The following is a 27,021-nucleotide window of genomic DNA, read 5'->3' as shown; positions in this document are numbered from 1 at the left end:
GGTCGATTTAAAAATCGCTCATTGCTCTGTGAAAATCGTATTCTAGGGATCAAAATAAGAAACTTTGCCGAAGGAATCATACCTCTAAAACGAATTCTGATGTCCCCCAATTTGGGTCGAACGAAAAATCCCACTTTGACCCATTTTGAGTGCTCCGATCGAGTCCAAATGTATGACCGACACCCACTAACTTTGGACGACCGATCCACCCATGCCAGTGGCACACCCCCTGGAACTCCCCTGGGGGGTTCCCCATACAATAATTTCAAAATATCACCATTTTTGGCCTTTACATGAGAAAAGAAACTAAAAAGTTCGACCCAAATTGGGGGACATCAGAATTCGTTTTAGAGGTATGGTTCCTTCGGCAAAGTTTTTTATTTTGATCCCTAGAATACGATTTTCACAGAGCAATGGGCGATTTTTTTGCCTCCCCACAAATCGACGCGGCCTACTATACATGTATATTTATATATTGCTATGGCCTATTTAGATATCGCTCGATTCCATTTTCCTCTTAATCCTATCTGAAGAAGGTTGTTGTTCTTGTAGCAGCATAAACATTCCCCATACACGTGCAGAGAATGCTGCTGGAGTGACAGTCCTTGGCCGGATATAAATTCGGGTCGTTCCGGTAACGTAGAACCGACTGTCGTGGGAACGATTTGAGGAAGACAATAAGCGTCTCCCGATGAATGTCTGTCCGTATACAGTCCAGTCCAACAGTTGTGTTTCTGACTTTATCTTCCGGAACGCTAAGAATTAAGACAGCAGCTATCCAACACTGTATTCATTGCTTATCCTTTGGTCTGATTGAATCCTCCCAATCTTTTGCCAGAAAACCAACAAGTATAAGAATACCCCTTCTTTATGTGACATGAAATTATATTACATACATATTTCCAACTCTTCAATATAGATACCCAAACAAAAGCATTTGCAGCATTAAGAAGGTTTAAAATTTAAATTGGAATTTGAAAAGTCGAGCCAAGAGGCACCGAGAGATTGATAACTCCTAAAACGCTCAGGCTAAAAAGCCCATTGTGAAAGTGAAAGGGTAGATATTCAAGGAGGAAAGGAGATAAGTAACAGAAGAGAAAAGATGGGATAGAATAGAAAAATAGAGATAGTTAGATCTGTGAGTACGTAGACCTGTTCTTTGGTAAATCTGAAAATATCCTCCAATTTGAGAGAACGAATTTTACTCATTCTCATGACATCGGAACCTAAAATTCGTAGCCTTGCTCTAGCAAAGGCGGGACACTCACAGAGAAAATGCTCATGGCTTAAAAAGGTTTAATAAAACATTATATTTTTAGAGTGGACTTCTAATTTTTGATTAGTAAGAAATTATAAGGAAATCTTTTTGATTGTAATGAGTATAAAATAATGTAATTATAAGATGCGTTTCATAATCATAAGACACCTCTGGTATACAATTTTTGAACTACCATAAGCTCGTTTTTACTTCCCGGAGTAGCTTTTATTTGGCGTCATTTTAACAGTTGTAGACTTAAGGCTTCCATGAATTGTTTCTGGTGCGAAAGCTCACTTTATTTTGTAGAACCCTTATCTTTTTCCAAGAAGCTACAATTTTGCTAGTCTTTTCCTCGTTTCATAATGATAAGACACTAATCGAAAATAAGCTTCTGAAGAGATAAAAGGTGCTGATTGTGGTTTTGGATGACTTTAATTATATTTTATTAATGCCGAGGGGTTCAATATTTTCACAAGAGGAGCGTGGAAAAATTTTGGCCTACAAGGATTCCGGATTGTCAATCAAATTAATTGCAAAAAAACAGGCAGAAGTCGTTGTGTTATCCGGTATTTTTTACGGAGTCCTGAGATTACAACATTTTGAAGCCCGTAGGAAGAAAATTATCACTATCAAGTCGAGAACAGCGAGCAATCATAAGAAAAACTTCTAACTCGGCTAAGTCTTGCGCCAACTTGACCGCTGTTGTTCAAAATAAGGTTTCAAAAACAACAGTTTGGCGCACATTGCAGAGGTGCAATCATTTAAAATTATCAAAAATAAGAAAAAGAAAAGCTGGCGCGTCTTCAGTTTGCAGAAAAACACCTAGACTGGGACACAGTCAGATATTTGGAATATTTTTAATGTTGGCCAATTTCATATTATTTTTTAAAAAGGTTATACTTTCGGATGGAAAAAATGGAACCTTAACGAATCCGATAGTTTTTTAAATTATTGGAGAAATTTGCGCAAGAACCCCCTCGTATTTTCCAAGCGCAACTTCGGTGGAGGTTCTGTTACGGTTCGGGGTGCATTTACATCTAAAGTAACTCTTGATATACAGTTTATATCATCGCGAATGAATAGTGGGGACTACAAAAACGTTTTGAAAAATAGTATCCTTCCTTTTATTCAGGATAATCGGGAAGAACCCTTCGTTGTTCAGCAAGACAACGCCGGAATCCACGTAAGCATGGAAACAAGGCAGTATTTGACCGATTGTTCCATAGAAACTAGGGACTGGCCGGCGTGTTCTCCGGATATAAAGCCAATAGAAAACATTTGGGGTATATTAGGCAGAAGAGTTTACGCCAGCAATCGCCAATTTGACAACACCAACGAGTTTAAGGCAGCAATTAAGGCAGAATGGGCTTTTCTAGATGTAAATTTACTTAAAAAGTTAGCAGAATCGATGAAAAAAAGGTTATTTTGTGTCGCTAAAGCAAATGGTGCTTCCATAGAATACTAAAATATTCTAGACGACGGAAAAAGAAAATTCCAAAAAAAAGTATACTTTTGTTAAACGATCACTGAATTGAACAATGTCTTATGTGTCTCTTTGAAACACCTGGAAATACGTTTTTGCTAAAAATTTGCTTTATGTATGAAAAAAGTTCTAAATTCTGTGATGAAACAGCTAACTTTTGTTACTTTAATCGATGTGTAAACTTTTTATTTGCCTCTGAAACCTATAAATTAAAAAACTTTGAAAAATTAGGGGTATCTTATGATTATGAAACGCACCTTATAAGTACAGTGAGTCAAAAAGTATTGGCACACTCGAAAAATCAAAGTTCTCAGTGCTAAAACTTTTCTTCTAAAGAAAGTAATAGGACTATGAATAAGTTCGTGCGGTTTTACAACAGATGGCGTAACTTGATTATTATTCCATCGATCCACATTTCCAAACATTCATTGGAGAGCTACTGTCGTAAGGCACAAACGTCAGTATAAGTTTTTTATTTGAAGCGTAAACAACAATATTTTTACCACACTTGAAAATGTCGAATTTCGTGCCAAATAATGTGTTTTTGCGGGGAATTCTTCTTCATTATTTTAATATGAAGAAAAAAGCAGCCGAAAGTCATCGTATCTTGGTGGAAGTTTATGGTGAGCATGCTCTATCTGAGCGAACGTGCCAGAAGTGGTTTGCACGCTTTAAAAGTGGTGATTTTGGCTTGGAAGACGAAGAACGCGAGGGTGCGCCGCCAAAGTTCATGGATACCGAATTGGAGGAATTGCTCGATCAAGATCCGGCTCAAACGCAAGAAGAGGTTGCAAAAACTTTGGGAGTTGATCAATCAACCATTTCCAAACGTTTAAAAGCCATGGGAATGATCCGAAAGGTAGGCCATTGGGTGCCGTATGAATTGAAGCCAAGAGACGTTGAACGCCGTTTTATGGCATGCGAACAACTGCTTCAACGGCACAAAAGAAGGGGTTTTTTGCATCGAATTGTGACTGGCGATGAAAAGTGGGTCCATTACGACAATCCAAAACGTCGGGCAACGTATGGATACCCTGGCCATGCTTCAACATCGACGTCGGCGCAGAATATTCATGGCCTGAAGGTTATGCTGTGTATCTGGTGGGACCAGCTGGGTGCTGTGTATTATGAGCTACTGAAACCGAATGAAACGATTACGGGGGATGTCTACCGACGACAATTGATGCGTTTGAGCCGAGCACTGCGAGAAAAACGGCCGCAATACGCCGATAGACACGACAAAGTTATTTTGCAACATGACAATGCTCGGCCACATGTTGCACAAGTGGTCAAAACATACTTAGAAACGCTCAAATGGGATGTCCTACCCCACCCGCCGTATAGTCCAGACCTTGCGCCATCCGATTACTATCTCTTCCGATCGATGCAACATGGCCTGGCTGACCAGCACTTCCGTAATTACGATGAAGTCAAAAAATGGATCGATTCGTGGATTGCGGCAAAACCGACCGAATTTTTCACAAAGGGAATCCGTGAATTGCCAGAAAGATGGGAAAAAGTAGTAGTAAGCGATGGACAATATTTTGAATATTAAATTTGTAACCATTTTACGTCAATAAAGTTTCAAATTTCGAAAAAAAGCCGCACGAACTTATTCATAGTCCTATTATAAAAAAAAAACGGTATTTTCTAAATGTATTTATTTATTGAAAGGTAAAATAAGGCCCAAATTCATATCAAAAATGTGTTGGCACATTCTTTATGTTAGCTTAGGCTTTTGGCGTTATAACGGTAAACTCCCGTTATTTTCACTCTTGCTTTTTACTTATTCGTACGTTTTACGAATTCCATACGGTCGCAATCACTTTTGATCGGGATTTCAACAGACATGGACCAAAATGGGCCATGGTGCTGAAATTTCCCTAGAACTACGTCAATCATTAATAAAACTGCATTTAAAAAAAATCTTATCGCGAAATTGGCAAATTGTCGATAAATCATGGTCCAGCGTTCGAAACATCGTTATGCATTATTGCAATATTGACAAAATAGCGCCGGAGAGCAAATCTGGTCGCCCAAAAAAATTAACTGAAGACAGAAGCGAATTGTTGTGTCCACGGTGGCACAAAATCCAAAAACTTCGGCTGTCGAATTGTGCGAGACCCTGCAAAATTCATTTGAAATCAATTTCAACCCCCAAACTGGTCGGAACACCCTGCATAAAGCTGGGTGTCATGGCCGGGTTCCTCGACGCAAACCCTTCATTTCGAAGGTAAATAAGAAAGAGAGGCTAGAATTTGCTAAACAGCATTTCAATAAGCCCAACGCTTTTTAAAACACCACCATATTCAGTGATGAATAAAAATTCAATTTATTTGGGTGCAATGGAACACAAAAGATTTGGCGAAAGCCAAATAAAGAGCTTCAAAAGAATAATCTACTCCAAACAGTTAAACACGGTGGAGGAAATGTGATGGTTTGGCGGTGTTTCGCGGCATCTGGTGTCGGAAAGCTCGTGTTATTTGGCTTTCGCCAAATCTTTTGTGTTCCATTGCACCCAAATAAATTGAATTTTTATTCATCACTGAATATGGTGGTGTTTTAAAAAGCGTTGGGCTTATTGAAATGCTGTTTAGCAAATTCTAGCCTCTCTTTCTTATTTACCTTCGAAATGAAGGGTTTGCGTCGAGGAACCCGGCCATGACACCCAGCTTTATGCAGGGTGTTCCGACCAGTTTGGGGGTTGAAATTGATTTCAAATGAATTTTGCAGGGTCTCGCACAATTCGACAGCCGAAGTTTTTGGATTTTGTGCCACCGTGGACACAACAATTCGCTTCTGTCTTCAGTTAATTTTTTTGGGACAACTTGGCAATTTCAACAAGATATTGACCCAAAACATTCTTCTTATCTTGTGCAGGAGAGGTTGATATACCATTGAAAATAGCTTAAAAGACCCCCAATCCCCGGACTTAAATCCTATTGAGCATGTGTGGCATCTTCTGGAAGGGAAGATACGATCTCACCACATAACGTCAAGGGATTCTCTAAAATAGGCAATAATTGCTGAATGGAATAAAATAACACCTTCCGAAACTTCAAATCTGGTAAATAGTATGAAGAGACATTTGCAGGCCGTTAGTCTGCAGTCTAAAGGAGGACACACAAAGTACAGGGTGGGCCATGTAAAATTTGCTTTTTGAATCCGCTATAAAAAAAAAAACTAATCAATATTTTTTCAAACTTTTTTTTTAATTTTGAAGACTGAACATTGTCATTTATGAATGAAAAATAATATCGTTCAAATGACTCCCACGACTGGCTTTACAGTAGGCCATTCGATCAACCCAATTCTTAAGCACATTTTCGATTGTTTGGGTTCCAATTTCATGAATAGCAACTTCGATTTCGTGTTTTAAAGCATCAATCGTCTCTGGGTGGTTCGCATAGCATTTGTTCTAAACGGCTCCCCACAAAAAATAGTCCAACGGGCTTAAATCACAGCTGCGAAGCGGCCAATTGATATCGGAATTTCGGCTGATTATTCGGTTTTCAAAAACGATAGCCAAAAGTTCGAGTGTAACTTTGGCAGTGTGACAAGTTGCACCGTCCTGTTGAAACCAAATGTCGTCCATGTCATCCTCTTAAATTTTTGGAAACAAAAACTAGTTGAGCATGTCACGGTAACGCTCGCCATTTACTGTAACCGCGGAAGAAGAAGAATACTCACCACTTTGGAAATAGGTTTTCAATATTTCCCCATTTTGTTCGAGCGTATAGCGTCCCATTTCTTAAATGTCAAACCTTTAAGTAAATTATGAACACATTTGACATGCCATTTGTGTTACCTTTCTCAAAAAAATAGGTGGTTCAAAAAGCAATCGCTATATGGCCCACCCTGTATTAGCGCGTTGCAGCTGCAATGGAGCAAGCTGATTACGCTACCTGTGCCAATACTTTTTTGATGTGAATTTGTGCCTTATTTAACCTTTCAAGGTTGAGCTTGTAAACCTAAGTCGAAACTATTTTTTTTTTTGTTCAGATACGTAATAAATAAATACATTTAGAAAATACCGTTTTCTATTTTTTTATACTTTCTTTAGAAGAAAAGTTATAGCACTGAGAACTTTTATTTCTTGAGTGTGCCAATACTTTTTTGACTCACTGTATGTGCCATTGGCTTTTCCTACTTAAGTTTGAAAGTCAATAACGCTTTCCATCTATTTCTGTAATAATTTAACGTTTACGTAGCAGTGAACCCCGGGGGCGTCACATGAGTGCACCCTGTTTATGACGGGTTTAACCCTTCATTTCTTGATACAATAATGCAAATATGCACACATGCATAAAAGAGACACATACATATGTGCATATGCATGTACAGGAGAACTACCTTTTTATTCCACATTTCTGAAATTTCGCATGCTTTTACCTTCATTTCACAATCACGTCAACTGAGTCTCCTTTTAACTGGGTGCTTAGTACTCCTACCCCTTAGTATCCCATGCTAAAAAAGTAAGTAATTGACCCAATTTTCTGCACACAATGGTGGGTATTTTTATCGACAGTGCAATTACCGCCAGCTAAAAATAATATCAATAACGCTGAATCAGCTAATTGCATCACGTATGTATGTATGTATGTATGTAGGGTGAAGCATGCGTACAATTATAAATGGAGATGAATTGAATGAGCTTGATATGGATTTAATTAATTAATTATTTGACTTTTTGAATTATTTATTATTATTTTTTTTTCATTAATTCCGCTCATGCCATAATTTGAAGGTCAGATAAAGGACACCACAGATAATTTTTGTCACACCACCCATAAGCCATTGATACTTTTAAATTCTGTAGACATTTGGCGGTAGAAGAAATTTTCAACAGGCCAATTAGAATTTATACAAGAGTCGATCAAATTTGTTCAAAATCATATTAATATTCGGATTTTATTTTGATCTACGATGCATTACCTTTAAGTTGGCTGCACTAAACATCTTTTAGGGCTCCGTTTGTCACTGCTGACGCGCAACAATTTTTTATTACGGATATACTTAATAGTTTGAAATCATCTACTGATATTTCAGTTTCAACTTAAATTTCAAGACGCATTCGTTGAAGGTGATGGTACTAGACCAACAACAATTTTTTTTACTTTTGAGTGTTAAAGAAAAGCTTGACAAAGTAGAAAAGAAAGAATGAATTCGCCTTATTTCACTCTGGGCTGAGAGCAACATGGACACGGCGAAAGAAGAAATAAATCAGCTGATTTACCGATATCACCTTTAATAGATTCGGCTTGTTAAATTTTAAAATAAAATAACACGTAGACAGAATTTTACAAAAATAAGAATGATAATTTTCCTTTTGCCACTATTGACGTTTTTCAAAATAAGTCTCTCCAACTTAATGCTATTAACTAAATGGTATGGAACCACAACGAATGAGATTCCCTGATGCGCCTAGGGAGATGACATTCCACGACAGTCGTTTTTTCGCAACCGGAACGACCCAGATTTACATCCCGGCCTAGACAGTCACTTCAGCAGCATTCCTCGTATATGTATGGGGAATGTTTATGTTGCTACAACAAGAACAACAACAACAACGGAGGTGCGGTTAGGTTGTGCTGGTAGTCGGTTCGTATGACCAACTCACTTAGACTTTACAGGTCCGTTGTGATCCCACTGTGCGACACGGGAACTTTGTTTATTTATTTTCATGAAACCATTTTGAGGCTCTTATGAAGCCCAATCCCCGCGCCAGATAGTTTTGTAAGGGAATTGAAAAAGTGTTTACCTACACAACCTGATAGACAACAACAGAGGCTCTTCTGGAAGTGGGGTTTAGTGGAGCTCAAAATTTAAAACACAATTAAAGTAAATGGGCAGGTGTCCACCAAAACTTTCTCGCTGGTTGAGCCTTATTTATGCGGGGCCCAAGTTGTGGCAAGTATATTCATATCCAAGGCGGATAAGAAGTCACCTGTATCCCCTAAGGATTTCAAGCCAGTCTTTCATCATACCTGCTGAAGACCCTTAAATGACTGATTGACCTCCATGTAAGGGGTCAAATTCCTCGAAAGCGTTAGTAGTACCTCCACTGTACTTGCTGTAAAGACGGATCGGTAAAATCTGCCATGCACATAATATTAAAATATATAGAAATGCCCCTTTCTCAGAAGGACTTTGCAGTGTTCTCAGCATTAGGTGGGGTCAGAACGCACTTTGTCAGGAATATTTTTAGAAAGCTTAGCGACAAATTAGATAAAGATTAGGAAAGCAACAATTGTCTTATACAGATGCAGAGACCTTTAGTAAAAGTAGAGTTATATTCTGACTTTATAGTACTAAGAAGCTTGAGAGACTCCAAAGTGCTGCCATTATGAGAATCAGCGGGCCATCGTTAAAATATCTGACTTCTCTTTCGATCTCTTCCGAATGCTTTGATTTTAGGATTATTTTTATCCCAGCAGGGCGGATGAGCTGGCCAGGCAAGAAACCCTCTGAAGTGGTCTCCCTTTATAACTTGCAGTCTACTCCTAAATAGTTGGGCTTCGGTCCAACTCAGCGCTCGCTTAGCTAGTACATCACATCATCGAGGAAGGTCGCGAGATCGTTCCAGTTATATGCGGATCGGAGGCGATCGAGACGCGTGGCTGAAATTTAGGCATCTTGACTCTAACTTTTTACTGCAACTACAAATTTAGCGGACTAAGGTAATACCCATGATGAATGAATAATAATCGCTCCCTAATTTCAAAAACAAGCACACACCTCTCAACCTCTTTCCTGCCTATCTCATTTTAATCCATCAAGTTGTATCACAAAGGATGAGTGTTTGATTAATCGTCCACGTGGGGGCTCTCTCATGAGCTATCATAAAACCTGATGATTCTGGTGTCCAAAAGTGCCTAGGACGTCTTGGTTTTAGAAAAGTTAAAGTAAAAACCCATAAAAACGTAATTAGCCTCAGATAAGAAATTTAACAAATGACCGAAATTTTATTAATTTCATTGCACCGGCTAATCATTTTAGAGCGTTCCTTAGAATATGCAGGGTTAACGAAACGATATGAAGTGTTACCTATTCAAAACACCATAACTTTTTTGTATGAAATTAGTTTGTAGTGATTTTAAAGACAAAATTGTTCAAAAATGATTACAATTTTAACATATATTCACTTTAGCTCGATATGACCATCTTTTGTCTTGACTATAGCCTTCAAATGGTCAAAAAATGAGTAGCATGCTGCACGAATGTGATCTTGAGGTATATTGGCCCATACTCGTATAATCGTTTTTTTGAGAGCATCCATATTGGCATATTTTTTAGTCCTCAACTTGCTCTCCAAAATGGACTAGATGGAATAGTGCATCGAATTTGCGTCTGGCGAATTCGAAAGCCATTGTGTGGACGAAATGAAGTGTGGAACAAGAATTGTTAACCATTCTTGATTCACACGAGCTTTATGAGACGGTGCCGAGTCCTGTTGGAACGTCCATGGTCTACGGGCGAAATATTTGCGTGTCCACGGCTCTAAAGCAGCTTCTAAAACATTTTCTCGATAATAAGTCGCATTCACACCAGGCTCGATAAAAACGATTGGAGAGCGTCCATCAGCGGTCACTGCGGCCCAAACCATTACTTATCATGGGAAATTGCTTCGAGTGGCCATACGTAGGCTCAAATTCTCGTATGAGCGTTCGGTCAAGTAAACACGATCGTTTTGAGTGTCAATTGGGAAATTTTTTTCATCAGAAAACACAATGTTAGGAAATTCGCCACGTTCGTGCAAGCGCAACAACTCCTTTGCTCTTTCGCACCGATCTGTTTTTTGCTGGGGTGAAAGATCGTGTGCTTTTTGAAACTTTTAAGCCTTGACCTTGAGCTCATTTTTAAATATGCGTCGAAAGCTGTTTTGCGATATTTTCAGTTCTTTGGCCATTTTTCTTCCACTTCGACGTGGATTTCGTTCAAGTCGAGCCTTCTTTTTCCGAACCATTTCTGGCGTTGTTGCGGTTTTTTTGGTACACCTCCATAGCGTTTTGCAATGCTACCAGTATCATTGTAACGTTTTATAGTGCGATACACAAACATTTTATTCACTTTGAGGTGACTGAGCTCACGAATAATGGCTGGTTGTGATTTTCCAGCCAAATATAACGCAATCAGAATATTACGTTTAAATTCCATCACAGAAAAAAAAATTCCACAAAACTGAAACGCAAATGCTTTTGACGGCTTATAAACAATATATTGAACTGTCACTAGAACAATTTTGACGTTGATGTCATGAGCTGTTTTACAGATACAAACAGTGTGAAGTTGGTAACACTTCATATCGTTCACCCTATATAATAGTAAATTGCGGCTTCGGACCAAATCGGATCTTTTTTATTTTAATAAACACATTCTAAATGTATTCAGTCTCGACATTAACGCTAAATGATTTTAAATGGTAATCCATTCGGATCGATTTGTTACTGTTCTTGTTGATTTATTTCTTCTTTATAGCTGAATTAAACCTGCGACTGCAATTCTATCATCAAAAAAAACTTAGCAAACAAGCCATGAACAGAAATATTTGACCGCGCAAATTGTTACTAAGAACTTCATAACGCATGCGAGTCTTTGAGTATCTTTGCATGATCACATTGCATACTTCATTTTTTCTTTAACGCAGAAATTCGTAAAATAACTGCGCAATTAAAATAGAATATGGCTGATTTCTTTGGAAACGCACAAATATCATGTTTTGATTTCAGTGAGTCCATAATTATTCATTTATGCAACCAACATAGGCCATTACATACAAACACGCTCACTTTAATTGAAAACTGTAAGAAACGCTGTCTTATTACAAATAATTTACAATCTAAGTGGAATATGTCATTTGGTTTAGAAACTGCGGTAATGCGCTTGCAATTGGCGTTTCAATAAACATTGAATATTAGTGCCAACACTCAATGTCGTTAGACGCCAATAAGGTGCCGTCAGATGTGGAAAGAAAATTGCTTTCTGCAAGCCTGTCAAAGTCAAGAATTTCGGAAAGTGAATCCGAAAGCTGCCACTCTTTATTTGTATTTATTTATATAAGGAAATAACTTTTTATTTCATAGTGACTTCAGGAATTTCTGAAGTTCCATTTAACATTACACTGTGTAATTATTTTTGTTTTTGTTATTTCTTAAATATTTCTTCTCTCAACGTAGTACAAAAATAACCTTTTTTTGTTAAGCGCGAAAAATTTCATATGCGCGTGAAACTGAAACTATGGAATTTAGTAAATCTTCATATTTAGTTTTTAATTTTCTCCGGAATTAATTTTTTTAAATGACTTAAAACTTTCAAATACCCAATTAAAAGAAAAAATGGGTTTAATATTTATACTCCTCCTTAGAGAACTACTGAAAAACGATTTTTAAGGCCGAACCGAAATTTAGCCACTTCCAACCGAAACCGAACCGAACATTTTTAAAATCCCAAGTAGTAAACAAGCAGTGATTTTGTTTTAATCCAGAATTTCTTGTTAATAAAAAATATAAAATGGTACAGAAATCTCAACCACGTTAGGCGGCTACCAAGCGTACAACGAGCAGCCTGCGCAAGAATAACTGGAGCTATGAAATTGTGTCCAGCAGAGGTACTTAAGGGGTTACATACGTCCAGCAGCGCCAAAAATGCACTAAAATAAAAACTGTTTTTAGAAGGGATAACAACAGAAATAAATATAAAAAATTTGAATACAATGTTTATTAGTACTTAAACTTTATAAAAAAATGTATTTAAATTTTTCTTTACAAAAATTAGTATATAAAAAATCACGTAACCCAAAGTACATGAAAAAAAGTTGCTCAACAGTCCGCATCATTTCTCCTTGAAATGTTGATGGATCTGTAAAAAGTAAAAAAATTCTTGTAAAATAAAGTTGCAGTTATAGTTATCGAGCCGAATTTTGAAATTACGATTTTTAAAAACCGTATGAGTTATCCTGCAGACCGTGCCGGAAAAAGTAGTTTCGAGAAAAGCGAGTTTAAAGTTTGAGGTACAGGAGTGCGCCGATCGCTCTCTACCGAGTTAATGGACTGTAGAAACTACAATATAATATTAGGAATTTCCACATGAAAATTTTACAGTATATTCTTAAGATACTAAACTTTCGAAATATCGAGAAAATCGATTTTTTGAAAATTCTGGACGTATGTAACCCCTTAATGTAATACTCTGCCTGCTAGCAATAGACTTACAACTACGACTAACAGCAACGAATACCGCCTTCAGAATAAAAGAAGGTGGTTTCTGGAATGCTAGATTGTTTGGTCATGGTCTTATATTAGACAGCCAAAGGCTTACTAGCAACTCATCAGATTTTACTACTACTACCTTACACTTTAGATTAGAGTAAAGGTAAAGGTAGTTAGGGTTCCTCCCGCAAAAGGAATGGGATTTGAGTTTAGTAGTCAAAAAGAATACAACTGCACTGTATTAGGAACAAATTTACCATTAAAAAATTGCGAATGTTGCATACGAATATTATAGAATGCTTAAGTGGCTTTATTATGCGAACACAAGTGTAGTTTCTCTAAAAAAATTGCGGACCTCTAATGGACTTTTTCTCTTAAAATTTCATGTAGAATCCGAATCTGCTAGGAGCGATGACGAAAAACTTGTTCCACACAAATTGGACCACTCTAATGTATATAAATAAATTTAATATATATAATAAAATGATTTTTTTTATGGAAGACAATTTTAATACATATGTACATACTAGGTTGTTCAATAAGTTTCGCTGTGCGTTACGAGAGTGCGTTGCTACTAGGCTACATTTTTTGCGTCGATTAATCACTATGGATGAGACTTGGATATATCACCATGATACTAAATCAAAACAAGAGCATTCCCATGGCAGCCGGTTCTACGTTACCGGAATGACTCGGGTTTTTTCCGACCAAGGGCTGCCGCCCCAGTAAACTAGCCCTGTCTAGTGTACCGTATCCCATCAAAACAAGAGTCTAAAGAGTGGTGGGAACCTGGTTCTTCGGCTCCGAAACGAGTTCGTGTTCAGAAATCCGCCAAGAAGGTGTTGGCATCAGTTTTTTGGGATGCGAAAGGAATTTTGTTTGTGAATTACTTGCGAACTGGTGAAACAATAAATTCGAAATATTATTGTAGCCTTTTAGACCAGCTTAAGGAAGAAATTCGTGAAAAAAGATCCAGTTTGCAAAAGAAAAAAATTATTTTCCATCAGGACAATGCACCGTGTCACAAGAGCGTTTTGACAATGGCTATAATTAATGAATTAAAGTTCGAATTGTTGGAGAATCCACCATATTCACCAGATTCGATACCTAGCGACTTCCATCTGTTTCCATACTTAAAAAATGCATGTGTGGAAAGCATTTTTCATCAAATGATGAGGTCTCAACCAAAGTGGAAGCCTATTTCGCAGCCATTCTAGATTCTCATTTCAAGGATGAAATTCATAACTTGGAATCTCATTGAAACAAGTGTATTGATGTTCAGGGAGACTAAACTCAATAATAAAGTGTATTATTTTATCATAAAATTATGTTTTTCCTATCGAGCCGCAAAACTTATTGAAAAACTTAATATTATACATATTTCGTTCTACTTGAAATTCTAGTCGAACTTTTCTCCTATGAAATAAAGTATACGCAATGGATGCCTCTGTGTACGTTTTCACCTTTCAAACTTTAAGGTAAGTAGTTAGATGAAATGGTTAAAGTACCACTCTGGCACTCCCCATGTATCACTAGAACGCCGTTTTGACACCATTATGAGGCCTCCGACAGGCAGATATTTACAGCCAGCCAGAGCTGTTGATGTAATGGAAAAGGTTGATGGGATTTAGGTTGGCGCATTATCACAGGCTGTCGAAGAAAGAAGCACCCAGTGACCTTAACCGCCTAGCTGCCAAACCCGAACATTTACAGAGAAAGTGCTCAACAGTCTTCTCCTCTGAAAGGTCCCCACAGCTTCTGCAAGGGGGGTTAAATAGTAAACCTAGCTTTTCCGCGTGTATGCCGATCGTCCAATGACCGGTAAACACAGTACTTTCTGAGTCCTCCTTACTTTAAAGTACTTAATAAATTCTATTGATTGGAAAATGAAAAACGAAGTATGCTGATTTGCTATATAAATTGCATATAAAATCTTCCCTGGATAAGAAAAAGAGTTAATTTTTGTCGCACAGTGTAGCATATGAAAAATAGCAACTCAGAAATAATCGCACAATTTAATTTCAAATTTTACCTGCAAGTCACTTTTTGCAAATAAGAAGGAATGAATTTACAAACGTAGTGCAACTGATTTTGCAACAACTTTTCGAAATTCCTCGGTTTAGCAAGATTGCTGAAAACACTTGCGTTGCCATGTCTGGCCGCACTTTTTGAGTATTTACTTTAACCAGCGACTTTTTTACTGTCTTCATACTATATTATATGTATGTATATATGTGCTTATGCGTGTATTTACATAATTGCGCATTATGCACTTGCTGTTGATTGTTCTTTGGATTAATATTTTATTGCTTCCCATTCATTTAGGTGCAGTTATGGCGCCGCAAATTTGACGTTCTACCCCCACCCATCACATCGGACAACCCATATTACAAGAGCATACGGAACAATCCAAACTTTAAAAATATACCAGAGGCAGAATTCCCAGACACAGAGTCGCTGAAAGTGCTGATGCAACGTGTCATACCATACTTTGACAACGTCATATTCAAGCAAGTGCTGGCCGGTAAGCGGGTTCTTATCGTGGCACATGGCACAGTGGCGCGTGCATTAATCAAACACATCGACAGTAAGTATTAGCAGAAATCTGTACATGTATTAGTAAACCATATATTAGAGCGGAATATGTAACTTAGGTAGCCGCGGCATCAATGGTGTCAAAAAAGGTTTTATGGATGGGATTGGGAAGCTAATTGAAAACTGCCGACATTTTTCCATGCTCTTGAAAATAAACTAAGGAACTTAATGAACTTTAAACTTTGGATATACTATGTTTCACCTAACTGTTATTTCATACACAAGCACTTATATATAATTGGCGTTTACAGCCTTTTTGGTGTTTGGCCGAGCGCCTCCTCCTATTTGTGGTGTACGTCGCCTCACGAACGTCACAGTAGGTCTTCCAAATACCTCTAGTAAGGGAAGAGAAATCTTTTTATAAGATTTGTATTATTTCCTCGAAATTAGTTAGGGTTGTTGATATTTTTAAATTATGTAAACTAAGCTTTCCACGAAGTTCGATTCATCAGGGCACCGAACATTCGACCAATCTTCCTCCGTAAAGTGTTGGTGTCGGAGAACCCAGTCTAAATGCTTTTTCCGATTTTTTTTCTGAAAGCCACGGCTTCTTTCGGGCTTTGGATCCATTTAAACCTGCTCCGAGAAGCCTCTTTCTTGCTACTCGTGCACTAAGGGTTTTCCAATCTCTTCCGACAGGGCAGGTGCAAGGGCAGAAGACTATTTTATACGTTCCTTGAGAAAATCGCGTATAAGTGTTTGATGTTGTTGTTATAGCAGTAAGTTTTTGATATTTCTATTCACTGAGAGAACTACGCCGACTGCTGGGATGGAAGCGCTTTTAAATATACCACAGCTTCACTTAGCAATACAAGAGGAAGCTGCTACCCAAGCACTCTCCTTTCATAAGAAATAAAAATTTAAACCAGGAGATCTTGCTCTGGACACCTCAACATCCTAAATAGGGTTGAAGCATGCACGACCCAAGCGAATGACCACACGGAACCCATACTCAATTCTACTAAAATATACAATTCTAGTCTAGGGAAGAATGGAACACTAGCCCAATATGGCTACAAGAAGACTCGCAAAAACGGTATACAGATGGATCCAAAGCGCTCCCGGGGGTAGGTAGGAATAGGGGTGCCTAGAGCACAGAAATCTTTAGCACAAAGCACAGATACTACCATTTGCCATGCAGAGCTTTTCGCCATAATGGAAACAGTGGAAATCTTATACAGAAACGGGTTTGAAAAAGTAAAAGTTTAAATACTTTCAGTCCTCAAAGCCTTAAATAGCTTTACGATCAATTCAAAAGTCCTTATAGAGTGTAACAATGCACGCAACAACCTGGCGACTCTTAATCAAGTTTCCCTGATTTGGGTACCAAGACATGAGGGACACGAAGGAAACGAGAAGGCAGACTTTTATGCCAAAAAGCGGCAAAAGGGGTAGAGGGGCCATTTATTGGACCAACGCCATTTTTGGGACTTAACAAAAACAACCTAAAACAGGAAACCAAAAAATCCAAATAAAAACCAGGGAATACTAGAAAAAAACAGCCTTACTTCAAAAAATTCTTCAACTTTAATACCAACGGAGCCAAAACTGCTCTAACCCTAGATATAAAGGGCTACAGGTTATTCTGTGGTCACTTTGTTGAAGAGCAGTCCATAGAACACTTAATCACCAACTGTGAAGCATTCGGTCACAGGAGACACAGAATCCTGGGCTCATACCTACTAGAGGATGAAGGTTTACAAATACTCCCTCCTAAGGAGGTTTGACGGATATTGTCTTTAACGAAGGGTACAAGAATGAAATAGGGTCTGGAGCCGGATGGTACTTAAACGATAGTAATAAATATCACTATGCCATGGGGGAAATGGGAATTGCTTTCTAAACGGAAATTTTTGCATCTTAAAAATAGCCGAAAGGATAATCGAGAGAAAATGGAGCATGAAGCAGATTGGAGTTTTCAGTGACCGTCAGGCTGCACTGAAGGCCATGGAGAACGTGAAGCAAACCTCAAACATTGTTCAATAATGTAGGAAGAAGCTTAATTCTGTCACAAGACAGAGCAGGCTTGTACTTATATGGGTTCCAGGACACTCCGGTGTTCAAGGAAACGAAATTGCCGATGAATTGGCCAACCGTGGATCAGCGGTTCCCCCACAAGGGCCAGAGCCAGTAATCGAAATCAGTGCCGCAGGAATCATTAATTTGATCAGCGATTATGTGTGCAATTTACGATGGTCCAGTCTAGAACGCTGTAGAACTGCAAAGTGTTTTGTGACAAGACCGAACAGAAAATTGTCGAGCTTTTTTCTAAAACTTGGTAAAAAAGACGTTCGGTTGATGATCGGTATTATAACAGGACACAACTCATGGGGCAGCATATGACCTCCATTGGAATCATTGAGGACCCGATGAGCAGGTCTTGCTTTGAGGAGGCGGATAGCACTGAGCATTTACTCTGTGTGTCCTGCTAGAACATGGCTACGAATTTTGGGTTCCGATGTTGTGAGAATGTGTAAGATTCCTTCTCTAAAACTGGAGGATATTTGCAGATTTGCCAAAGAATCTAGAAAATTCTCATAGGACTAACTACCTCTGTCTCTGTCTCTGTCTCTATTCTTTCCTATCTCTTTCTCTGGTACCTTTCTCCTCTCCCCCTTGACTATCTACCCTTTTACAGAGCTCTAAAGACAATGGGCTTTTTATCCTGAGTGTCTTAGGAGCCACCAAGCACTTAGTGGCGCACAACAGTTCAATTTGGTCGCAGTGCTTAAAGGCCTTAGCCTAACCAGTACAACCATTTTTTTTTTTGACAGAGTAGCAAGTACTGCACTCAGACACAATTAAGTCCATTGCACTGCACTCGGCTTCCCTTTTTAATTTTCTTTGAATCTACTCGACCTCCGAAGAAATCTGAGTAGATCTTATGGTGCCAAGGAGCCAAGGTGGTCGCTTCTTAAAACATCAGTGCCAAAGATCGCAAACCTGATTCGAGCGAAGACTTGGCAGACGCACAGAAAGTGGTCCGCCTTCTCATCCTCGTCTCCAAAAGCTGGGCAGAGTGCACTGTCTGCGCACCGTGAACATCTCACCAAATTGGTAATTCCAACCTCACTTGAAACTTGGATTCTCACTCTTTTGTCGTAACAAAGTTCGTTTTTTTAGGCATTTCATTAAAAAGGAATTATTTAAATCCGCTTGATAATTTTGTACTAAAGATTATTCACACAAAATCGAATGCAACTTTTTAGGCTTTATGCACCAATGGCTTTCCCCATAACACAAAAATATTGTTGTAATCAAAGGTTAAACACATCAATGACACATTTGCAAAAAGCAGCGGTGATTGTCGTAGCCACATTTAAAATTACAGGTATTTTAGCGGCGTGCCTCATAATTTTGGCATAGGCTGTATATAAATATATTATTATTATTATAATTAAATTTATACTTTTCAAATTAATTCATAAAATATATTTTGGAGGCTCGGTTACTGGATCATTTTGCCTCGCAAGTGTGTTCATATTTCATGCAGCAGATTGTGTTTTTTGAAGGCGTCGCTTAGTATCTTCATCGATCCTTCCTTGCTGCAATCTAGAATTGTAGTTAGATCGCTGGTGTAGCTCGAGATGGGGCAGTCCTTTAGAATGTGTTATATACTAATAAATGTATTACACCGCCTGCATTCTCATGGAGTTGCACAGTTGTAGTAGCGCTAAGATATGAATTTTGTTACACCTACTCTTATTCTGGCTATTATGATGCATTTTTCGCGTGAGAGATCCTTGTGGTGTTTGGTCGTTCGCATCTGAACTTGGGGGTCCTTAAGAAACATGTTGACGATTTCCACAAGCTGTCTCTTAATGTTCTGAGATGCGATCTATGGACGTTTGTCATGACAAAGGTTAAGCAAAGAGTCTCTGCTACGAGTGAGATGTTAAACGTTTGTTTCGGAGATTTCTCCGCTACCTCATTGCCTGTTATTCCCATATGACCTGGTATCCATATTACTTTGATTTCATTCTGTCCATTTATTCTTCCCATTACATTTCGGTGCGCTTCACTGTTTCTATTTACTAGCGATTTTAACACACTCAAGCTGTCCGATAATATTACGGCCCGTTTGTTGATTTTGGCTGCGTGGTGAACGGCAAAGTTAATTGCTGCTAGTTCGGCGTTGAAAATACCAGCATTTGGTGGAAGAAGAGCTTGACAGATTGTTTGAAGAATTCCGTCCATCCGTTGTTCTACAACAGCATACGACGGCGATTATTCGAGTAAAGAGCCATCGATATAATAAAAAAATATCAGCTTTACAGTTTGACTGTGGACAAAAAGTAAAGTGAATTTGGTTGTAAAATGAAAAATCTTTATTTATATTATTCTTGTAAATCAATTTCATCCCCTTCAAAATAATCGCCTCTCGATGAAATACACTTATGCCAACGATTTTTACAATCCCCGAAACATGCCAAATAGTCCATTTCCGGTATAGCCATCAGCACCTTCTTCGATTCAGCTTTTATCTCCTCAATCGACTCGAAAAGCGTTCCCCGGAGTGGTCTCTTGAGTTTTGGGAATAGCCAGAAGTCACACGGAGCCAAATCAGGCGAATACGGTGGTTGCGGAACGATATGCGTGGAATTTTTGGCGAAATGGTCACGAAGGACGAGTGCAGTGTGAGATGGTGCATTATCGTGATGGAAAATAATTTTTTTCTTTTGCAAACTGGATCTTTTTTCACGAATTTCTTCCTTAAGCTGGTCTAAAAGGCTACAATAATATTCCGAATTTATTGTTTCACCAGTTCGCAAGTAATTCACAAACAAAATTCCTTTCGCATCCCAAAAAACTGATGCCAACACCTTCTTCAGTTGTTGACCCATAATTCTGGTCTTTTTAGACGAATTGCCTTACGTAAACGACGCATAACGCTCAAATAATATTCCTTATTAACAGTTTGGCCAGGTGGAAGGAATTCATAGTGCACCACACCACGAAAATCGAAAAAAACTGTCATCATGACCTTTATTTTTGAACGACTTTGACGTGCTCTTTTCGGTCTGGCCTCGCTTGATTGGTCGGTTGTTTCAGCGTCGTAAGCATAAATCCAAGTCTCATCTCCCGTAATGATGCATTTGAGCTTGTCCTGATAGTCTGAAAGCATTGCTTCACACACATCAACGCGACGACTTTTTTCCAAGAAATTGAGAGTTTTCGGTACCAAACGAGATTTGACTTTTCGTAGGCCCAAATGGTCTTTCAAAATGGTTTTCACAGATCCTTCTGATATTCCGATCATATCAGCAAGGTCTTTAACAGTCAACCGACGATTTTTGAGCACTAACTCCTTCACTTTATTGACGTGTTGGTCATCGGTTGACGTCGATGGTCGTCCGGAGCGCTCCAAGTCATCAACACGTTCTCGACCCTCTTTGAAGTCTTTGTACCACCTATACATTTTTCCGCGACTTGGTCGAATCACCAAATGCCTTCTGCGACATGCTAAGCGTTTCCGCAGCCGAAATTTCATTCCGCAAACAAAATTTGATGGCACTTCTCTGCTCAATCAAATCAGACCTTGTAAAAATCGAAAAATGTACCTACTCTTGGTCGTTTGGTAAACACAAGCGTAAATATATTACTGATAATGACATTCACATGAAAGTTGGCCCAGATGTTATTAACAGTGCTGCCAACTCATGAAAAAAATAACTAGAGCGAAATTTTAATTCCGCGAAGTTTGACCAATAAATTCACCTTACTTTTTGCCCACAGTAGTATGTTAGGAATATTTTGTTGTAAACTTCTCATTGGGTGTTATTTTTGTGGAAAGTATTCAGTGAGATATCTATTGAAGTGTTTTTGTTTGTCCTAAATGTGTTTGGTGCTTTCAGTGGTATTGGCGTATGCGTGTCCAGTAGGTATTTAGATATAGCCGCAATGCTGCAGGTGTTTCTATAGTTTTGACTGACCGGGTTTCGGCTAGTTATGCGTTTCCAAAAGTCATTATGTAGAGGATGCCACACCGTGTGATTGATTTTGCCGTCTGCTTTGCGGATCGACTTCGGAGTAGCCATTGAAAGTCGTTGTAGCGCCGTTGTTCGACTCTTACAGCTTCTGTTGGTGTTGCCATTAGTAATCCAGCTGCTGTTCTAAAACAGTGATTAAATGCTGTATTTATTTTGTTTTTTTTTTTATTTTCAGAGGTGTATCCGTAGAGACTGATACAATGTTGTGTAACTTCTTCAGTTAGTGACCGATATATGTCAAGTGTCATATAAATATATATTTAAATAATACTTATACCTACTTATAATACATCTGTTGATTGTACCTTTGCAGAAGTATCTGATGAAAATATATCCACCGTGAATGTGCCGAATAGCATCCCTTGCGTATTTGAATTCAATATGGAAAACGGCGAAAAAGTCGGTAATACAACATTTTTGGCAGATGAAAATTTCTTAAACGAACAAATACAGAAGACCGCATCAATTGGACAATCAAATATGAAATAGATTAGAGTACAAATTATATATTTATGTAACAAACTGTTAGGCACACAAATTATATATTTATGTAAAAAATTGCGAAAAGAGACTTTTAAGTTAATGTAAAATTAAACTGTAATATAATCGTAACTGTTTGTGTATGATATTTGCCTAAATATATTGTATATACATGTAAATGTGAATGTGTGTAGCATAACTTGCATTGGATATTTAATTGTGTAAATTTTAGTGATTTGTGAGAGAACAATAAATTTTATGATGCTTTTGTATAAATGTAAATTTAAATTTAAATGGAAATGTAAATATAAATATAAATAAAAAGGTAAACTATTTTTAAGCATATCGTTGTTGTTGGTATTACTTTTATGATATGTCGGATATTCCATCAGAGTTGTTTAGGAAGGAGGTCTTTCTGCGGCAAGTATTAGATGAGTTAGTTCGAGGGATTAGGTTAGATTTGTGGGGGTTTGGACAAGTCCCAGCACTCAGTCAGGAGGCCATTGTACTACACCCGAATAGAATTCGGTAGAAAGAATAGAGATAGGAAAGATAAAATGTGGGTGGTAGGACGGAAAAATTAGTTTGAGGGCACTCTTCCACAAATCTCTTGGATTCATGGTGATGAATTTTAAGGGGGCAGATACCTGTAAACTTCGAAAAAAATTTTTATTTTTTTTTTATAAAATGTTAAAATAATCCTTTAAGAATATGTCAAAAAATTTTTGGGACGTAAATGTAAGTATTTCTTATATTACACCGCGTTACACACATTCTGACCTATGAACCAAATATACTTTTTCGGAAAGTGGATAAAAAATAAAAATAAACGTGTATCGGCGATTTTCATGTACACGTCACAATTTTTTTTTTTTGTATTTTTTAACTTTAAACGAGCAATTCTTGTATGCATATCTGTATAGCCACACGATCTCAGGATTAGCTTAACGGATTTGAATGAAACTGGGCACACAGATAGTGTATCACATTTCTAGACTTTTCACCTATGTGTTGCCACTAACAATGTTTCACAGGGTTGCCACCTGTTCGAAATTAAAAAAAAAAATTGCATGAGATATGCCGATGTGGGTATCAAAAGAAAGGTATTTCACTCCGCATTACAATAGAGATATAAAACCCCGAACTTTTTTATTAATTTTATTATATTATATTAAAATTAAAAATTGTTACATTAAAAATTTTAATGCTTTTAAAGAAACTTAGGCCTTTTATTTTTGCGTTTCTAAGCATTTGTGTCAGTATCGCGACAAATAGACCAACAGTATTCGCCAAGCATATGCGTAATGTCCTGTCCTTTAAAGCGCTTTTCAATAGCCGCAATGTCCTGATGGAACCTTTCTGCAGTCCCAAGTTCACTGGGTGTTGGTACAAATTCCGATACTTCTGGTTCCCCGCATCTCGCATACGATGCAAGAAATGTTGATAGCATTGTTGGTGCTACTGTTGGTTCTCCATCCCTTAATTCGGGGGCATCATCAAAAATCTCCATTGAAGCCGCTATACGTTCTTCTGGTGAGTACAGAACGGCTGGAATAACCGATTCTACATTAGCGTAGCGAATTTTGTTGCGGCGAAAGTATTGGTACCCTTTAGTTTAAGTAAAAGTTACGCAAAAGTAGCACAGTTCACTGCAGTGCTCCGTACGTGGTAGCCAAATTGTTGGTACAGAGTACTTTATTGTTGACCTTCCATCATAAACTTGCATAAATTTCTATAGCAATATTCGCACACGACTTCCGGAGTATACCACAAGTAAGGAACATAAGCAGTCTTGAATATTTTCTGAAACGAATTAACCACTGTTTTCGTAATATTTTTAAAATTTTTATTTGGTGCGAATAAGCCACAAACGTAACAAAAGATATTTCGAGTCGGGCACTGCATTTTTCGTAAGATGAAATATACAGAAAGACGTTTTCGCACAACAGAACTTAAAACAATTGTCAAAGTATACGTCTCCTAGTAGCGCAACTGTCAGATGATCGGAACTTCCGGAACTGTAACAAACACACAAACGGCACAGAGTGTGTTGTATGAAACAATAAATTAAAGGTTAATAAGTTGTTTAAAAATTTGGAGTCCCTTTAAGTTATGCCGAAAATTTAGAAAAACATTTTTTTTTTTTAATTAGAAAAAAAAAAATTCAAGAAAATCTGAGAATTGATAAATTTTTTTTTTTTTTAATTTTACATAATAAAAACATTTCCACGAGTCTGCCTGCAGAAATTCAGCGCGATTGGATCACGGAAAAAGGGTTAAAAATGTATGCAAAGTTTTTCACACAGGCGGACTACGAGCTCTATATTTTATACATAAAAAAAAAATTCTGACGTGTACATGAAAATCGCCGATACACGTGTATTTTTATTTTTTCTCCCCTTTCCGAAAAAGTATATTTGGTTCATAGGACAAAAAGAAAAAGTTCGTTTTTGTAACGCAGTGTTATCGATCGTCAACCGTGACCACTTTTTTCTTTGCGTTCGAGCGCTGGGAGAGTATAGTTACGTTGCCGACTTTAGACGCGTTTTTTCTCAAAACTATATTTTTCGAATTGGCTTACACGATAACTCGAAAAGTTATTGACCGATCTCCGTGAAATTTTGCACACATCTTTTTTATGATATTGCTTTCTATGTGAATTTACAAGTTTGCGAAAATTTTGAGAAAAACTAATTTTTTCGAAGCAAAAATAGTAGGAAAATTCGCCCCAAAATTCATTTTTTTTTTTTTTGCTTCCATTTTTTTTAAATCATATAGAAATTATGACATTAATAAAAAAAAAATGTTTGGTTTTTTGTATTCAGGTCACTGACGCCGATGCTACAATGCCCGCCGAATGAGAAGCTCCGCTACGACCTTCCTGGAAGAATTGAGTGTACATCCGCCATTTTAAATGATTAAAATAAAAAACAATTTATATTATTTTAATTTATAAATAAATTGTATGCAAATTTTGAAAAAAATATATTGACTTCTTCATTTTAAATAAAATTATTGAAAATATGGTCGTTTACAGGTATCTCTCCCCTTAAGAGATCTGGAAGAGGAAGAGTAAGAACTTTATCCAAATTCAGTATATCGCAACCCAATATCCAGCCATATGCTGACCACAGGCGTTATGCCCTGTGATTACACCCACCAGTACTCTCAAGCGCTTTCTGCTGAGTTTTAAGAGAAAGGTCGCTATTTTCCTGTTTGGTTCATTCACAAAGCACTTGGCTACTCTGCACGAGTTCAATCCAAACTAAGGTCCTCTATGGATAGACCTCATGAAGTCGTCAATCCATAGTTGAATCGATGCAGAATTGACACCTAGAAAGGGTTCAGGGCCAAGTGGCATACTTGCAGAGCCTTCATTAGCCAGTTTATTAGCTAACTCGTTCCCTGCAATACCACAATGTCCAGGCTGTCTCAAATACGACTAACTTTGTTGTGTTTTGCAACACTGTTCAGTTTTGTCTTACATTCACCGACTAACTTCGAAAAACAGCATGGGTTAGCAAGGGCTTTCAGTGCAGCTTGACTGTCACTACAAATTCCAATACTGCTATCCCGCCACTTTTCTCAATTATACAGTATGCCACATTCAAGATGGCATAGACTTCCGTAAAGAATACCGTGGTCGTCTGTCCTGTGGCTTAGGAGTACTTAGTGTCTTCGTCTAAGTACCATCCAGATCCGCTACCGATCACTGGTTTTAAACCAGTGGTGTAGAAGGAGTGCCGATATCCCGTTAATAGGTTCTCTGAACATAACCATTGATCTCTATTTGGCAACAAACTATGAAGCTATGGCAGGCAAAAACCTTACTAAGTAGGTACAACCAGAAGAGTTTTAGAAAACTTATAACCCTCCCCAAAGATAAACTTTGAATGCTCATAAGCAATTGCAGACTGCGCAGTTAACTGTACATGGTCAGGATATAGTCTACTGATTCTTGCCGTTTCTGCGACCAATCTCAGGAGACTCCAATGCACTTTCTCCATGGATGCAGCGTTATAGCGCGGGTAAGATTGAGATATCTCTGCCAATTACTGTCATAAGAAAAGCGCATATGCTCAGTCCAGTCTAGCTCTTTCCTGAGTTTAATAAAGGAACTGGGTCTGGATGATGTACATTGATGAGTAGAGGACACAAAAGTCCATGAGGAGGAAGAGCAAACCTCAAATCAATCGAATCTAATAATTCCCTGTTAACAACAAAAAACAAAACATAACAAAAGAAATTATTTCACTTATGAAACTATTTTGTTAAAAATAAATAAATAATTGGCACGTACAATTCTGTTAGGTGTTTGGCCGAGATCCTCCTCCTATTTGAAGCGCGTGTCTTGATGTTGTTCCACAAATGGAAGGGCATACAGTTTTAAGCCGATTCTGGCAGATGGTTTTTTATGAGGAGATTTTTCATGCTGGTACTCTACTTTGCTAATCCCCCTCTGGACACTTCATCCATCCATGGTAAGGTGGACTCATTGGAAACAAGTTCCGTCAAGCCCAACTTTTTTATAATGAGGTATGCAATATTATCGGTCGCGTCGGGACTATCCAATTATTCTCCCTGTCGTAACTCTTGGGGAAATGCTAGCTCTTTGCAAAACATGAATTACTTCTAAATCAACGCATCACAAGAAATAAAGCTTTGTAAATTCTCCACTCATCAATACTCTATCATGTCCTGACTTAAGCGGTATGTATTCCATGTCATACAACCATAGTCCTGAACATACCGATGAATACTCTTGAGCGAGTTGTTGCTCGTAGGCAGACCATTTTGAAAATGAAATGTTTTTTCTACAAATTTTACTTTTCCTCCACTTAGTCAAAATTTCTAGAGCTAGCAACCCAGTGTCTTGCTAAGGGAGCCGATTTGTCAAGAGAGAAGGAGAAAGCTGCTTACTGAGCAAACCTTTTATCATTGAATCATGCCATTTGACATCATTGCTATTTGATTTCTTTGATTTTTTCATATACGCTAACATTTGAA

At 37.9% G+C, this 27,021-nt stretch overlaps 1 protein-coding gene across 5 annotated transcripts in view; it reads left to right on the top strand.

The window, feature by feature from the left end:
• LOC128855762 (2,3-bisphosphoglycerate-dependent phosphoglycerate mutase) overlaps positions 1–22,357 on the top strand; it is a 62,612-nt gene extending 40,255 nt beyond the window's left edge. For all 5 annotated transcript variants that reach the window (XM_054090930.1, XM_054090929.1, XM_054090928.1 and 2 more), the window contains 2 exons: positions 15,275–15,536; positions 21,848–22,357. In XM_054090930.1, coding sequence (XP_053946905.1) covers positions 15,275–15,536; positions 21,848–22,023 — 438 coding nt within the window. In that variant the 3' untranslated portion in view covers positions 22,024–22,357. The remainder of the gene's footprint in view (positions 1–15,274; positions 15,537–21,847) is intronic.
• The last annotated feature ends 4,664 nt before the right edge of the window (positions 22,358–27,021 follow it).

This window comes from Anastrepha ludens, chromosome 2 (assembly GCF_028408465.1).
Source record: "Anastrepha ludens isolate Willacy chromosome 2, idAnaLude1.1, whole genome shotgun sequence".
NCBI classification, from domain to species: Eukaryota; Metazoa; Arthropoda; class Insecta; order Diptera; family Tephritidae; genus Anastrepha; species Anastrepha ludens.
This window is presented reverse-complemented; position numbering and strand designations above follow the sequence as displayed.